The 15,186-nt window shown below is 38.0% G+C and overlaps 2 protein-coding genes across 4 annotated transcripts; one reads left to right on the plus strand and one right to left on the minus strand.

The window, feature by feature from the left end:
* Positions 1 to 6,650: 6,650 nt before the first annotated feature.
* LOC147473191 (Phosphoglycerate mutase family protein) lies at positions 6,651 to 11,208 on the minus strand. Its single transcript, XM_086587752.1, has 5 exons — positions 11,006 to 11,208; positions 10,690 to 10,935; positions 9,318 to 9,399; positions 7,092 to 7,306; positions 6,651 to 6,973 (listed from the first exon to the last, which is right to left on the minus strand). Exons 1-5 carry the CDS (start codon positions 11,206 to 11,208, stop codon positions 6,853 to 6,855), a joined length of 867 nt encoding a protein of 288 aa, XP_086443878.1. The 3' UTR covers positions 6,651 to 6,852.
* An 18-nt stretch (positions 11,209 to 11,226) lies between these two features.
* On the plus strand, positions 11,227 to 15,024 carry LOC147473192 (formate dehydrogenase, mitochondrial). Of its 3 annotated transcripts, none has more exons than XM_086587750.1 (6): positions 11,227 to 11,366; positions 12,063 to 12,234; positions 13,200 to 13,740; positions 13,874 to 13,998; positions 14,391 to 14,503; positions 14,636 to 15,024. In XM_086587750.1, the coding sequence occupies exons 1-6, from the start codon at positions 11,343 to 11,345 to the stop codon at positions 14,747 to 14,749; spliced, it is 1,089 nt and encodes a 362-aa protein (XP_086443876.1). In that variant the 5' UTR covers positions 11,227 to 11,342; the 3' UTR covers positions 14,750 to 15,024. The 3 variants fall into 3 exon arrangements, with proteins under 3 accessions (XP_086443876.1, XP_086443875.1, XP_086443877.1); XM_086587749.1 differs by having other exon boundaries at positions 11,287 to 11,426; XM_086587751.1 differs by lacking the exon at positions 11,227 to 11,366 and adding an exon at positions 11,502 to 11,675.
* The last annotated feature ends 162 nt before the right edge of the window (positions 15,025 to 15,186 follow it).

The following is a 15,186-nucleotide window of genomic DNA, read 5'->3' on the forward strand; positions in this document are numbered from 1 at the left end:
CTTGGCTGAGCTGGCAAATTTGTTATTGTTATTCCTAAAACATGCTCCTACTTACATATGCAGTTACACTTGAATACTCGATACTAATGAGCAAAAACAAGGTTACTCTAGCTTGTCATTTCACACCCGACCGTGTCCCTTCTTATGTCAGCATGTTCCCCATGTAAGGACAGTAGGAACCGCTTCAATTAATATTTACAAGAATAAAACCTATGTGTCTTAAGTAGTATGCTAAATGTAGTGTTTGGTTGAAAAGTTTTAAGTAGTAGGCTAAATGCAGTGTCTGAGTGCTTAATGTTGAGGCACCACTTTACACTTCAACAAATTCATCATTCAAGACTACTGAAAAACAAAATGGAAAAACAAACAAGAATGAAGGTGTTGAGAGTTTAACGTACTACCCAAGCTCAAAAGTGCTAAAGGGAAAAATAAGAGGAATGTTGAATGATTGTTGCAGGAGGAAAGTTAGTTTAACATTCAACACTTTTTAAGTGGTCCACCTCCTCATTCAACATTTTTTACCTTTTGCTATTAGTGTTTGTAGAGAAAAAATACGTTTTTCTCTTTCTGGTGTTAAAGGCGCGACCCGCACTCTAAGTATGCCTGGAAAAGACGCGTGGCGCTCTCATGCCTCTGGCGACCTCCAGTGATTTAAGCGCGACCTGCGCTCTATTTATGCCTGGACAAGGCGCGACCCGCTCCACCGTATTTCAGCAAGATACGACTGTTTCGGAAATTTTTTCTGAAACAGTATAAATATAGGTTTTTTCTGTAAAAACCTAACTTAACCAAAACCAAGAAAGAGAGAGATTATAAGAGAGCAATTATGTGTTAGTTGAGTGTTCATTTTTTGTGAGTAAATTGAGAGACTTGTAATCTGTTACTCCGGATATCTAGTAAAGCTTGGAAACTCGCAGTATGGACGTAGGAAAATTACCGAACCACAATATATCTCGTCTTGTGGTATGTTCTTTCTTTACATTAATTGTTTTACTTTAGATACTTATTTATTTGATATTGAGAAGTGTTGGGATATTACTCGGAGGGTGTTGAAGTATTGTCTAAAGAGAAGGATCGATCCTTGTGTAGGATTGATTTATTTGTTGTGGGTAACGTTGTTTCCGTATTGTCCTATTCACAACAATTGGTATCAGAGCGAGGTTAACAACTTAGGATTTTGAGTTTTGGTGAAGAACCATAGTGCTCGAAATTTGTGTAGACAAGGTGTTCGATTAAATTCCGAAGTGAAATTGTTTTTTGGGTTATTATGTATAACTTGAAAGATGGCTCCCAAGATGTCAAATGTTAAGTTTGAAGTAGAGAAGTTTAACAAGAAGAATAATTTTGGGATTTGGAGGATCCAAGTTAGGGACATCCTCATCCAACAAGGTTTGCATAAGGCTTTAAAGGAGATTAACTCAAAAGGCTGCGAGTATGAGTAATGATGATTGGGAAGAGTTCGATCTTCAGGTTTGTTCATCAATCCGGTTGTGTCTTACTAATGAGGTCATGTATAGTATGATGGGAGAAAATACCGTTACCGGTATTTGGCTCGAACTAGAGTCTACATATATGACCAAGAGCATGACGAACAAGATGTACCTTAAGAAGCGTCTTTATCGGTACATGATGGTCGATGGTTCAACGATGCAAGAGCACGTTAGTGAGTTCCGTCAACGTCTACCGGATTATTTGAATGTTGGCATGAAGATGGATGATGAGGATCAAGCGGCATATTTAATATTCTCTTTGCCAGAAAGCTATATATGAGCATCTAATGACTATATTTATGAACAGAGAAGACGTTGATCTTGTCGAAGTTCAAAGTGCACTTCTTTCTTATAAGTTGAAGAAGAAGACACGTGTAGAGAATATCATTGATGTAGATCAAGGGGCTAGTGGCAAGAGGAAAGTCGCATGACAAGGCTTCTACAAACAATGAGAAGTTTAGGTCCAAGTCAAAGAAGTCTTTGACACATGTGAAGTGCTACAATTGCGATGAAAAGGGACATTAAGCAAGTAACTGTCCTCAACCGAAGAAAAAGAACAAGAGAGATGGTAAGAAGAAAGGTAAGGCAAAGATTGAGGCAAGTTATGCTTTAGGCTCTGAAGGGGACGAGTTGAGTCTCTGTGTGTCCACACAAGACTATATGGCCGAAAGGTGGATTCTTGATTCCGGATGTTCCTACCATATGTGCTCCGAATAGAAAGTGGTTTACTTCTTATGAGAGCATTGATGGTGGTTCCGTTTTGATGGATAATGACGTTGCTTGTAAGATGGTAGGAATTTGAACTATACGGATCAAGATACATGATGGTGTAGTGAGGACTTTAACTGATGTGAGGCATGTTCTTGAGCTAAAAAAAAATCTTATTTCTCTTGGTACCTTGGATTCCAAAGACTACAAGTTTGTGAGCGAAGGTGAAGTCCTAAAGATTATTAGTGACTCTTTAACTGTTATGAAGGGTCAAAGACATGGAACCTTGTATACTTTGATGGGTAGTACGGTGATAGGCGATGTAGCAGTGGTTGCATGTAGTGATGATTCTGAGTGCACTAAGATGTGGCATATGAGACTAGGGCATATGAGTGAAAAGGGTTTGTCTGAGTTGTGCAAGCAAGGGTTTTTGAAGGACTTGAAGAAGCAAAGTATGGGGGTCTGTGAGCATTGCGTCTATGTGAAGCAGTGTAGAGTCAAGTTCAAGTCAAGCAAGCACACGACAACAGACATCCTTGACTATGTGCATACGGATATTTGGGGACCCTCCAGAGTGGCTTCAAAGGGAAGTAACCGCTATTATGTCTCATTTATTGATGATCATACCCGCTATGTGTGGGTGTATATGATGAAAACGAAAGATGGAGTGTTTGAGACATTTAAGAAGTGGAAGGCAAAGGTTGAGAATCACACATATAGGAAGGTAAAGACACTACGGTCTGATAGTGGTACTGAGTACACCTATGGGCCTTTTCAAGAGTTTTGTGTGCAACATGGAATTGCCAAACACTGGACAGTCAGGGGCACGCCTCAGCAGAATGGAATGGCAAAGAGGATGAATAGAACCTTGCTTGAAAGAGCGAGATGTTTGTTGTCTAATGCTAGTTTAGGCAAAGAGTATTGGGCAGATGTAGTGTCTATGGCGTGTTACCTATATAATAGGTCACCAGTTCCAGCTATAGATTACAAGACACCTTATGAGGTGTGGTCAGATAACCCAGCTGATTATAGTATTTTGCGAGTGTTTGGATCGACTGCTTACTACCATGTGAGGGAGAGCAAGCTAGATCCTAGAGCTAAGAAAATCATATTCTTATGTTTCGCAAATGGGATAAAGGGATACAGATTGTGGTGTCAAGAAGACCACAAGTTCCTGGTTAGCAGAGATGTTACTTTTGATGAGACTTCCGTGTTATCTTTCAGTAAGCCGGAAAGAGCTGGGCAAAATGGGAGTTTATAGAAGTTCAAGCCACTAAGCTTGAGTTATCTGATGTAGCAGATGACTGGTTGGTTCATAATGAGGTACCAAATCATGGAACCACACAGCAACAGGAAGAATAGCAAGAGCATCCACAACTTTTATTGGTTGACCCTAGGCAAAGAGACAAGTTAAAGAAGTGCACAAGTATGGGCACGAGAAGCCGGTGAAACACTATGGTCAGGTGGATTTAGTGGCATATGCACTGAATATCGAAGATGACGAGCTAGATAGCTTCAAGGAAGCTGTTAGAGATGCTTATTACAGAGATTGGTTGGTTGCTATACAAGAAAAGAGATTGAGTATCTTAATAAAAATCACACATGTGACCTAGTTTTATTGCCAAAGGGCAAAAGGACTATCGGCAGTAAATGGGTGTTCAGAAAGAAAGAGGTCCTTTTGAGTCCGACAGTACTGGGTACAAGGCAAGAGTGGTAGCAAAAAGTTTCTCACAGAAAGAAGGAGTCGACTACAATGAGGTATTTTCTCCGGTGGTCAAACATACTTCCATTCGTGTGTTATTGAGTTTAGTTGCTCACTTCGACTTGGAGTTAGAGCAACTTAATGTGAAAATTGCTTTCTTGCACGGGGACTTGGAGGAAAAGATCTATATGAGACAACCTGAAGGGTTTGTTGTTGTTGAGAAAGAAGATCATGTATGCAAATTGAATCGGTCACTGTACGGGTTAAAGCAATCACCCAGGCAATGGTACAAGCACTTTGACACATTCATGATGCAACATGAGTACACCCAAAGTAAGTATGACTGTTGTGTTTACTTTCATAGGTTTCGTGGTAATGCCTTCATCTATCTCCTACTTTATGTGGATGATATGCTTATTGCTTCCAAAAGTATGGTGGAGATAGACAAGTTGAAATCTCAACTTAGCTCTGAGTTTGAGATGAAAGACTTAGGTGGAGCCAAGAAGATATTGGGCATGGAGATTGACAGAGATAGGAAGAAGCGACAGATAATTGTATCTCAGAAAAAATACCTTCAGAAAGTAATTTCTCGATTTGGTATGGAGAATGCAAAGTCGGTTTCTACACCTTTAGCTGTGCATTTTAGGCTTTCAGCTAAGTTCTCTCCTAGTTCGGTGGAGGAACAAAAACATATGACTAATGTTCCTTATGCAAGTGCCGTGGGCAGTTTGATGTATGCTATGATGTGTACACGCCCAGATATTTCACAGGCAGTTAGTGTTGTAAGCAGGTATATGGCAAATCCTGGAAAACAGCATTGGGAGGCAGTGAAATTGGTACTAAGGTACTTGAAGGGTACCTTGGATGTGGGATTAATTTATGGTGGAGGCAGAGTATATGGCAGTGGCAGAGTTCATGATGGGTACTAAGGCACTTGTTATGTCAGTGGATATGTGGATTCAGATTATGCAGGTGATCTAGATAGATGACGATCGACTATTGGTTATGTGTTATGATGCATGGTGCACCGATTAGTTGGAGGTCTATGCTACAGGCTATAGTTGTTCTATCTCTACTCGGGCGAGTATATGGCGCTGGCAGAGAGGCGAGTATATGGCGATGGGCGGGCAGGCGAAGAAAAGAGGCACTATGGTTTCGAGGTCTTCTAGATGATATGGGTATTGAGTAGAATAATATTGCTTTGTATTGTGATAGTCAGAGTATTATTCATTTGGCGAAGAACCAGGTTCATCATGCTCGAACCAAGCATATTGATGTATGTTATCACTTTATACGGGATGTCGTTGAGGATGGTGATGTAGCACTTGATATGTCGAGAAAGGTTGTCACAGGAGTTAACTTCCAACACTGTTTGAACTTGCTCCAAATCTTACATGTTTGAATACGCCTTTTGTGGGTTTGAATACGCCTTTTGTGGGCATGGCCCTTCGGGGCGGTTGACTGCGAGTTCTGGATGGATGTGTTTTCTTTGGAAGTGTTCGGCTCGGTTTTATGTGTTAAAACCTCACCGAGGTGGAGAATGTAGAGAAAAAAGATGTTTTTCTCTTTTTTGGTGTTAAGAAAACACCCGCTCTCTTAGTATGTTCGGACAAAGTGGGGCGCATGTGCCTTTGGCGACCTCCAGTGATTTAAGCGCGACCTGCGCTCTATTTATGCCTAGACAAGGCACGCGACCAGCTCCAATCGTATTTGACAAAGATACGATCGTTTGGAAGTTTTTTGAAACAGTATAAATATAGGTTTTTTCTGTAAAAACCTAACTTAACGAAACCAAGAAAGAGAGAGATTATAAGAGAGCAATTCTGTGTGAGTTGAGTGTTCATTCTTTGTAAGTGAATTGAGAGACTTGTAAACTGTTACTCCGGACATCTAGTAAAGCTTGGAGTTTGCAGTGTGGACGTATGCAAATTGCTGAACCATGATATATCTCGTCTTGTGGTTTGTTATTCCTTAACATTAATTGTTTTACTTTAGATACTTGTTTATTTGATATTGAGAAGTGTTGGGATATTACTCGGAGGGTGTTGAAGTCTTGTTTAAAGAGAAAGATCGATTCTTGTGTAGGATTGATCTATTTGTTGTGAGTAACGTTGTTTCCGCATTGTCCTATTCGCAACAGTGTTCTTATTTCTTTCTTCCTTTTGACTAATGTCCATCTCTATCTCAGTTCTGGGTGCTTATACGGAAATGGCATTTCTAATTGTTACTAAATTTATATCTAAACGGTTGAATTAAGTGTATGCAGAAGTACCTGAATGTGCTCTAAACCGTTTGAACTTTGAACACAAGTTTTTGTAACCTTGATGTAGAGTCATAGGATAAGTTTCTGCACTTCTAAGTAGTTGAAGTTTGATCATTGTGAACCACATTGAGAGCCTGGGAATGAAATTTCACTTAGTTCGGTGTTAGAGTCCATCAATCCAAACAATTCAGGCTATCTAATAAAGAGTAACTATAAAATCCAAGAAACAATTTCTGATTTTAATGGCACCATTTTGCAACCTTTTCATGTCTCTTCACTTCAAGTTCAAGAAATATGTCCATGTGCATGAGTTCTAATTTGGATCAAACATTTTGACATGAAGAGCTTGCCTTTTTGCTAGCTTGTCTGTCTGTCGTTATCAAAATTACTCTTGGATCTTTGCCAAACACCTCCCGATCATATACTAGGGCGTGAATTAGAAACCTCGATTAACAAAAGATACATGGAAATTCTAGAGCAACAAGGATCAAGAGAAATATCCTTCAAGTTGTTTTTTGTTTTTAATAAAGAAAACATATAAACTAGTATGCCATGAAAGTCCTGTACAAAGCTATATTACATTACTCTTTGTTGGTAACAATTTATACATATATAAATGTAATGGCATTGCCACGTACTGCCGCAGGTCTGAAAGGACGCACATGACCAATAGAATGCAGTCTAAATTTTCAGGTGCAGCTTGGTGGGTTCAAACACTGGTAATTACCCGAGACAGGTTGCTTGTATGTAGGAATGTCATTGGCATCCACATATCTGACTTCTCCAGGACCAAAAGATAGATCACTGTGTCTGCCAATGGCAAATGCAAGTATTTAAGATCATATCTATATTTACAACTAAATTCAGTATAAATATAATCATAACTACTCTGAAGTGGTAGTATCTGATAGTTGTTAATCAAGCTTACTTGCGCAGGTCCAGTCCTACCAAACCAGCTTGCAAAATTGTCAAGTTGTCAGAATCTGGTGAGATGATAATCACTGTCTCCCCAGAGTACTGGGTTTCTATAACCGACATGAGCTGTGTTACTCGAACAAATACATCAGAAACACTCTCGTTTGGAGTTCCATCATTAATAGGTGGTGGCTTGATTCTTGGTGAAACACTATCTGACGCATACACCTAGTAAAAGTTGACGTAGGTTAGAAACTGAGCTTCACACTAACAAGAAGTGTAGCAAGTATTGTGAGCATGAAACCTGTCAATATGAGAACAAAATATGCAATGATGCTCGCACATATATAGAATGCGTGTTCGTGAAAGGAAAGGATACAGTGCAAAAGGTATCGTTCTATCTTTCTTAGTGTTGGGGATTGGAGGGACAGACCAATTATTGACAATATCCTAGTACAAGCTCGATGCTTCAACCCTTTTTTATTTCGATGTACTTCTAATTGCTGTGATAGTAATGCACATGACTTGGCCAAAGAAGCTATGAACAGTATAGTCCTGTATTGCGGATGATAGTTTATTAAATTTATTTACCAATAAAATAATAAACAAAAAAGTTCCAAATCATCACACTATTCAAACGTATTATCAGCCCAAATATTCGCGATTTTAAAGTATTAATCATGTTTCAGTTTTCGCATGTCACTGAAGTTATATCTAGAAATCCCTGAATGAATCAGGCTTGATGAGACTGAACTCAGGGAAGAGATTTAGCACAAGCATTAAGTTGGATGCTTCGCTGTTTCATACTGGACAAGGTAGACATAAGACATGGTACTGAAGTGCAATTCTGAAGCTGTGAACCACATTCTGAATATAAGGAACCAGGGGACAGGTTGCCCTGGCCAACATAAGTTGTGCAACCATGTAGCCTTTTGCAAATCTATATTTTTTGGGTTAACGAGTATTACCCCCCTACTAGATGAGCCAATTAGGATCCCCCACTAGATAGGAAATTGGGGTCTCCCCCCCAATACACACAAAAAAACACGGTCAACCCAAGTTGACTTTTTTTTTGTGTGTACTTAGGGGGGAGACCCTAATTTCCCCATCTAGTGAGGGGGAAATCTTAATTGGCTCATCTAGTGGGGAGGTAATACTAGTAAACCCTATTTTTTTACCTTTAGCTAATCTATGTTATTTGTGAAGCCATTACATATTCCCTGCATAAATCACACTCGACGAGTATGGAATCTTGAAAGAGTGACACAAGCCTTATGCTGGCTGCTTCGTTCTTTGATATTGAAGAAGGTAGAAATGGTAAAGTACAAGGTTAGATAATTGATCCACTCTACTCGCTGTAATCAAGCAGACCAACTTAAATTGCACAACTATGTAGCCTTTAGCAAATCTACGTTATTTTACCTCTAGCTAACCTTTATTTGTGATAGTCCCTTACAATTCTAGGAAGTAATTAATGGCATCTTATGAAATATAGAGGGAAACTTACGTATCTGTCCAGAAATATTGTGGCATGTCATCTCCCATTCCCCCCTCTGTGGCTTTAACAGATAGATAGATTCGGAAGAAAATTGAGATTGGCCTAGTATACTAGTTTCATATGCCCAGTGAAGGCATCAAATGATACCACAAAGATACCAACAGTAGATGGTTCATGGCTACCTCTTGGACAGTTCTACCTCATATCCTACTGTCCTCACATTTATTTTCATAACTCTCAATTTCTCTTCTTTTGTGTCTAGAGATACTTGACTACTATCTTGCAGCAAAGGTGAATACTGAAAAATTTCAAATAATGCATATTGCATTCCCTTGAATGCAATTACTAGGATTAGTGTCTGCCTGTATCTATATTGGGCATCGTAGGCAAGGGCAAAAGTGTTTACCCTGAAGGAAAAAAAATGAATATCAAATATTACCAAAGAAAATATGAAAGAGTCAACCCACATCAGCTATTCCAAAACGGAATATCATTACTGAGAAGTTCTAGCTGAGTTGCTTGAAGCTCCCTCTACTGGGGTATGGGACTAAGTTCTAAACCATTTATACCTAAATCAGCATGCAAGTTCATAATGTTTGATATTCAACAAACATTTCAAGAAAGCTGAGTTTTGGGGCTTATGTAACTAACAAAAAAAAAAAAAAAAAAAAAAAAAATACCAGATTTTTTCTATATTACACATCCAAATCCGTAGAAGTAAGTTTTTAGAAGATATCTCACCTCTGCAACATAATCTAACTTTTTGCCTTCGTAAGCTCCCAAACCACGAGCATCCAAAAAGCTGTACTCTGGGACTATACGACTGTAAAGTAGGCAAGTAAAAAGCAAGAAATGTTAAAAGCGGAGAAAAGATGAAGAAAGTGGAAAATGATCAAATCAGCATAGATAGGTTGCACTAAAGCATATCAAAATATTGTTCAAATTGTTTGCTGATTCAAGTATTAATGAAAACTTCCTCTATTGAGTACTAACACAAAGACTTCATTGTTCAAATTGTTTGCTGATTCAAGTATTAATGAAAAATTCCTCTATTGAATACTAACACAAGGAATTCACAGAATGGTTTCTGTTGCATTTAGAAGCTTGTGCCACGAATTACTAACAGTTTTACTACCCAGACTCAGATTCAAGTTTGCGAATATATACCAATTAGAACTAAGATCGAAGCAACAGAACTGGTTGTAAGTTTAGGAGACCAAACTTGAAATGAAACTCCAGAATGAGAAAAGTGCAAGAGCAGAACGGGTGCTATTGGGCAAACAATGAAGTGTTCAGACACAAACTTTGAATTCGATGATACCGTATGTACTAAGTTAGACCCATTGTTCCTTTGTAATGAATCTCTCTCTCCCCAAGGGTCAGCTTCTCTGGGTTATGGTGAATGTATAAACACTTGACACTCACATACACCTCTATAAGGGCAAAGTGTCTATCTGAACACATCTGAAGTTAATTTCTAGGGTGAACTAGTGTTACCCCCCACTAGATGAGCCAATTAGGATTCCCCCCCCCCCCCACTAGATGGGAAATTAGGGTCTCCCCCCTAAACACACGGTCAACTTGGTTTGACCGTTAACTTTCAAGTCAAACAACTGAAAATGACATAAATGCCCCCACCTAATTAAAATTGAACATTTTCTTTTTTGAAAACAATGAAGGCATTTATGTAATTTTCAATTGTTTGACCCTAATTTCCCATCTAGGGGGAAATCCTAATTGGCTCATCTAGTGGGGGGTAATACTAGTTAACCCCTAATATATGTTCCAGCTCTTCATTAGACAGAGATTTTTCTGTACCAATAGATTAAAATTTACTTCAGCTGTCTTAGGAGCTAGAATCTTCTCAACTTTATCAGAAGATCAGATAGAGCATTTTGATCATGGAGTTCATCCATGTACAGGAGCAAGTATGTATGCATTGTTCAGAAAATGCACAAAACACTTCCTTAGACAGTGTTCCTACTTTTCCCTTCCTTTGTAATTCAAACATAATATTTTAAACTCTTCTGCTATATTTTGTTGGCTTCTTATAAATATTTGAATATCTCTTAAATTCCTAGGACATTGAATGCACGAAAAAAATTTAGTATACCTGCGATTAACCGAATTGACAGATGCAATAATCTCAGCAGCCTGATAAGCTCTCTGAGTAATAGAAGGCCAAATCCAACAACTATCTTCACAAGCACCCATTGCCTTTAATCTCACAGCCGCCCTCGCCGTCTGTTTCTTCCCTTGAACCGATAAGCCATTATCCATCGATGTCTTAGTTACAGGGTTCGTATTAATTATCCCTATACTCTCAAACTCTGACTCTCCAGCTCTCACCAAAAAATACCTTGAAATGCAAAAATAAAAATAAAAATAAAAATACAGCATTATATGGGCAAGTTAAAAACTGAAATTACCGATTGTTAAGGCGAACAGGCGGCATTTGGAAGAGACCTCGGGCGTCGGCAGTGGGGGTAGAGAGGGTATTTGGAGTGAAGAATGGGATAGTTGAGAAGGTGAATGAAGTGAGGAAACAACGTCGATTGAAATTGAGGTGTTGGATTTTTGAGGTTTTGGGTGGAGAAAGTGGTGGGAGTGTACAAGTGATTGAAGTCACCATTTTTTCTATTATAAAGTCCGCCCTGGCAAATTTATAAGCACTGAGCAAATACCTTATCAGGACCCATTGACATGTGTACCAAACCGTATTATTAGTTTTTGGCTTTTTTAATTTTAGAGCTGGCTGCTGAAAAAATGGCTATGAGAAGAGTTGCAAAAGTGGGTGCTCAAAGCTTTCTTAAGTCTTGTTTATCTTCATCTTTTGTCAGGAATCTCCATGTATCTAAATCTTCTTGTTCCTTTTTATTTTATTATATTTAGAAACATGGAAATTAAGATTTCTTTTACATCTTTAATTATTTAATTTCAGTAGATTCTCATTTGTTCACTTGCTTCTTGTTGTCTGTGTTGATATGATCTGATTTAAATACAATTTGATTTGCTCACGCTGGCAGTAACCTTGCTGTTTAATTTATCTATAATCATGTGTTTTAGTGTTTATACCCGTGGAGAGAAGTAAATGATCAGGTAAGGTTATTCTGTTTTTAAGTATTTCAATTTATTTTTGTTTGAAGATCAATTTTCACCATCCACGGGTGATGGACCAATTGGATACCCCTTCATTTTTTATTTTTGATCTAGATACCCTTGTACTTTTGACCATGATTATTACGAAACAAATCCATTTTTGAATTTACTGTTTATGAGCTATAGCCCCTTGTAGTCTTCGTAACTCACTAATTCTGTGCAGTATTAATCCTATCCAAGAGATTGGTCGGAACATTATTCTTGTTCTATCTGTGCTGCTTTCTGTAAATTTATTATTGCTTATGAACTATTGATGACAAAACATTGGTAGGTAATGTTTTGCATTCTGGGTCTTTAATGCAATTTTTCTCTTCATACATGGCACAGGCTTCTCCTGGAGGTAAGAAAATTGTGGGGGTATTCTACAAAGCCAATGAGTATGCATCTATGAATCCCAATTTTGTAGGCTGCGTAGAAGGGGCTTTGGGCATACGAGATTGGTTAGAATCAAAAGGTCATGAATACATTGTCACAGACGACAAGGATGGTCCTAATTGTGGTCAGTTTTCTTCTCTAACGCACTGTCATTATTTAGATCTGTGTAAATCTACTATTTAGTATATGCATCTTTCTTACCAAATTGAACCAGCGATGTGCATATAGTTTCTTCTTTCCCATACTTAGTAGGGACTAAGTGGTTTCAAGCACTTCGAATCGCCTCCTCATAGGGGACTAGGGTGCTTAGTTTTATCTAAATTGTGGTTAACCATCATTGAGTATCTTAATGGTTCAGTCAAATACTTGACTGCTACATGTAGGTCATATTAGTTTATTAATTGCTAACTAAGAATACATGTTATTCAAGCTTGTGGTTGTTTAAGTCTAACTTGAGCTAGTCACACGGGAAAATGTCAATTACTTGCATTAGCTCGATCATCCTAAAGAAGGGATGTAAAAATGATTGAAATTGTAAGTTGGTCTTGATGACTCATCATATTAATTACAATTTTACATGCTGAGATTCCCCTACAACATACAAATTCAACTTTAGTCAGACTACTTATGAACTGATGTTTGTGAAATTTTCATGTTGAAACATCATTAATTCTCTAAAAATGTTGACAGGGCTATGCTGTTTCCTAGTCTCTTGGTCAGAAGTAATAAAAGTATGTTTGTTAACGTACTTAATTATGAACTGTCTTCACTGTATTGTTCTGATTGGAAAAACTGAGAACATCCATTCATGGTGATTTCTAGTTGAATCCTCCTTTTGGTTAGTTTAGTAGTAATTCTGAGCCCACTATGTTACCTGCCCCTCTGGTCGTTTGCAGTGGTGAGCTCGAAGTAGAAATGGCTCAATATCCTGTTATAATTCTAAAAAGGTTCCGTACAAATTTTAATTGGTTGTGTGTTTTGTCGTGCATACAATAGTTATTTGTAAATTGCCTTCTGTTTTTATAATACACCCTCTCTTGAGATGTTGTCCAAGTAACTATACGTTTTGATATATTTCTTCTACTGCAGAACTCGAGAAACATATCCCAGATCTCCATGTTCTGATAACTACTCCCTTCCATCCGGCTTATGTTACAGCAGAAAGGATCAAGAAGGCGAAGAACTTGCAACTTCTTCTGACTGCCGGAATTGGTTCTGACCATATTGATTTACAAGCTGCTGCGGCTGCGGGACTAACGGTTGCAGAGGTCACTGGAAGCAATGTGGTTTCAGTGGCAGAGGATGAGCTGATGAGAATACTCATTCTTGTCCGAAATTTCTTACCTGGTTACCATCAGGTTATTAGTGGGGATTGGAATGTCGCAGCAATTTCTTATAGAGCATATGATCTTGAAGGGAAGACAGTAGGGACAGTTGGTGCTGGACGTATTGGAAAACTTTTGCTCCAACGTTTGAAGCCCTTCAATTGTAACCTCTTATATCATGATCGGGTTAAGATGGATCCTGAGTTAGAGAGTCAAATAGGGGCGAAGTTTGAGGAGGATCTCAATGCGATGCTTCCAAAGTGTGATATAATAGTCATTAACACTCCTCTAACTGAAAAAACCAAGTATGAACCTCACTCAATTTTGCGTTACTTTTGAGACTAATTTGATGTTTTGTTGGCGAACTAATATTACAAAGAAGAATAAATTCGTGTATAATCAATGGGATCTTATTAAGCATTTTGGTAAATGCTCTAGGGGGATGTTCAACAAAGAAAAGATTTCAAAATGTAAGAGAGGAGTATTGATCGTGAATAATGCTCGAGGTGCGATTATGGATGCTCAAGCAGTTGCTGATGCTAGTTCAAGTGGACATATTGGAGGTAATTTGAAACAATTTTCATTAAATATGAATTATGGACCTTTTATTGTGGAATTTGTCCCATAAGCATTATAATTGCTTTGCTTACTGACTGACAGCAAATGACCACTAGTTTGGTTCTTTCTTTAACTTTTGTTAATTTCTTGATATGATTGCTGCTTTCCTTTTAACAATGTCAATGACGTGCTTGAGAAATAAAACATGAACTGGTATGATACAACTTTTACTGGTTGTATGCATCCAATACCAAATATTTAGGTTTCTTATGAGCAAGGGGAGGCACATATTAGCTATGGGTACCTTTTTGCAGGATGAATAGTCAGATTACTAAGTAAAAAGGAGCGAAACCTCTTTAATCTAATACGCATACTTTGTTTGATTTTCAATGTACAGGATACAGTGGGGATGTTTGGTTCCCACAACCAGCTCCAAAGGATCATCCATGGCGCTACATGCCAAATCATGCGATGACACCTCATATTTCTGGCACTACTATTGATGCTCAGGTATAGATTTTCTTCTTATCTTTTTTAACCGTAGAGGAAATTAATCATTCTAGTTTTCCTTGAATTGTCGTTGGAACTTTGAAGGCTTCTTGATTAGTTTATGTAACAAAAAGTAAATGTAATGTTGTGCAGTTACGGTATGCGGCTGGAACCAAGGATATGTTGGATAGGTACTTCAAAGGAGAAGAATTCCCTGAACAGAACTATATTGTGAAGGAAGGACAGTTGGCGAGCCAATATCGTTGATTCTCTACTCAAAAACGGATATAGACTACAATATGTATATTATGCAAATAAAGGGGCATGCTTAGACACCAATAATATATGTGGTTAAGTTTAGATGTCAGTCTCTTTCCTTTTAATTATAAAAGACTATTCTGAATATTTTAAATAAAGTATCTTAATCTGATACGAGAAGTTTATCGTGCGTTTCCCCAGTGATGTAGCAAGAATGTTCTATAGTTCTATTTGATAGCTTGCTTGAGAACTAATTTTGAATGAATTCCTAGAAATTGCTTCAACTTGTGTTTCTTTAATTTTAAATCATGCCTTCATCTTTTTAAGCTTTACTAAAGTAGACGACAATGAAAACTGCCTAACCGTGCTTGGCTCAGATGCAAATCTTTTACTGCCTTGGCCTTTGTAATATTATTATTGTTATGAAATGTTAAATAAGTAAATAA

Source organism: Coptis chinensis, unplaced genomic scaffold (assembly GCF_015680905.1).
Source record: "Coptis chinensis isolate HL-2020 unplaced genomic scaffold, ASM1568090v1 utg3977_pilon_pilon, whole genome shotgun sequence".
In the NCBI taxonomy this organism is placed as follows: Eukaryota; Viridiplantae; Streptophyta; class Magnoliopsida; order Ranunculales; family Ranunculaceae; genus Coptis; species Coptis chinensis.

Coding starts and splice junctions, on each gene's coding strand:
- LOC147473191 (XM_086587752.1), bottom strand. CDS start 11,208: ATGGTGACTTCAATCACTTGTACACTCCCACCACTTTCTCCACCCAAA. Junction 9,400..10,689: donor GTCAATTCGGTTAATCGCAG/GTATACTAAATT, acceptor CCTACTTTACAG/TCGTATAGTCCCAGAGTACA. Junction 6,974..7,091: donor GTAGGACTGGACCTGCGCAA/GTAAGCTTGATT, acceptor TGCCATTGGCAG/ACACAGTGATCTATCTTTTG.
- LOC147473192 (XM_086587749.1), top strand. CDS start 11,343: ATGGCTATGAGAAGAGTTGCAAAAGTGGGTGCTCAAAGCTTTCTTAAG. Junction 12,235..13,199: donor CAAGGATGGTCCTAATTGTG/GTCAGTTTTCTT, acceptor CTTCTACTGCAG/AACTCGAGAAACATATCCCA. Junction 13,999..14,390: donor TTCAAGTGGACATATTGGAG/GTAATTTGAAAC, acceptor TTCAATGTACAG/GATACAGTGGGGATGTTTGG.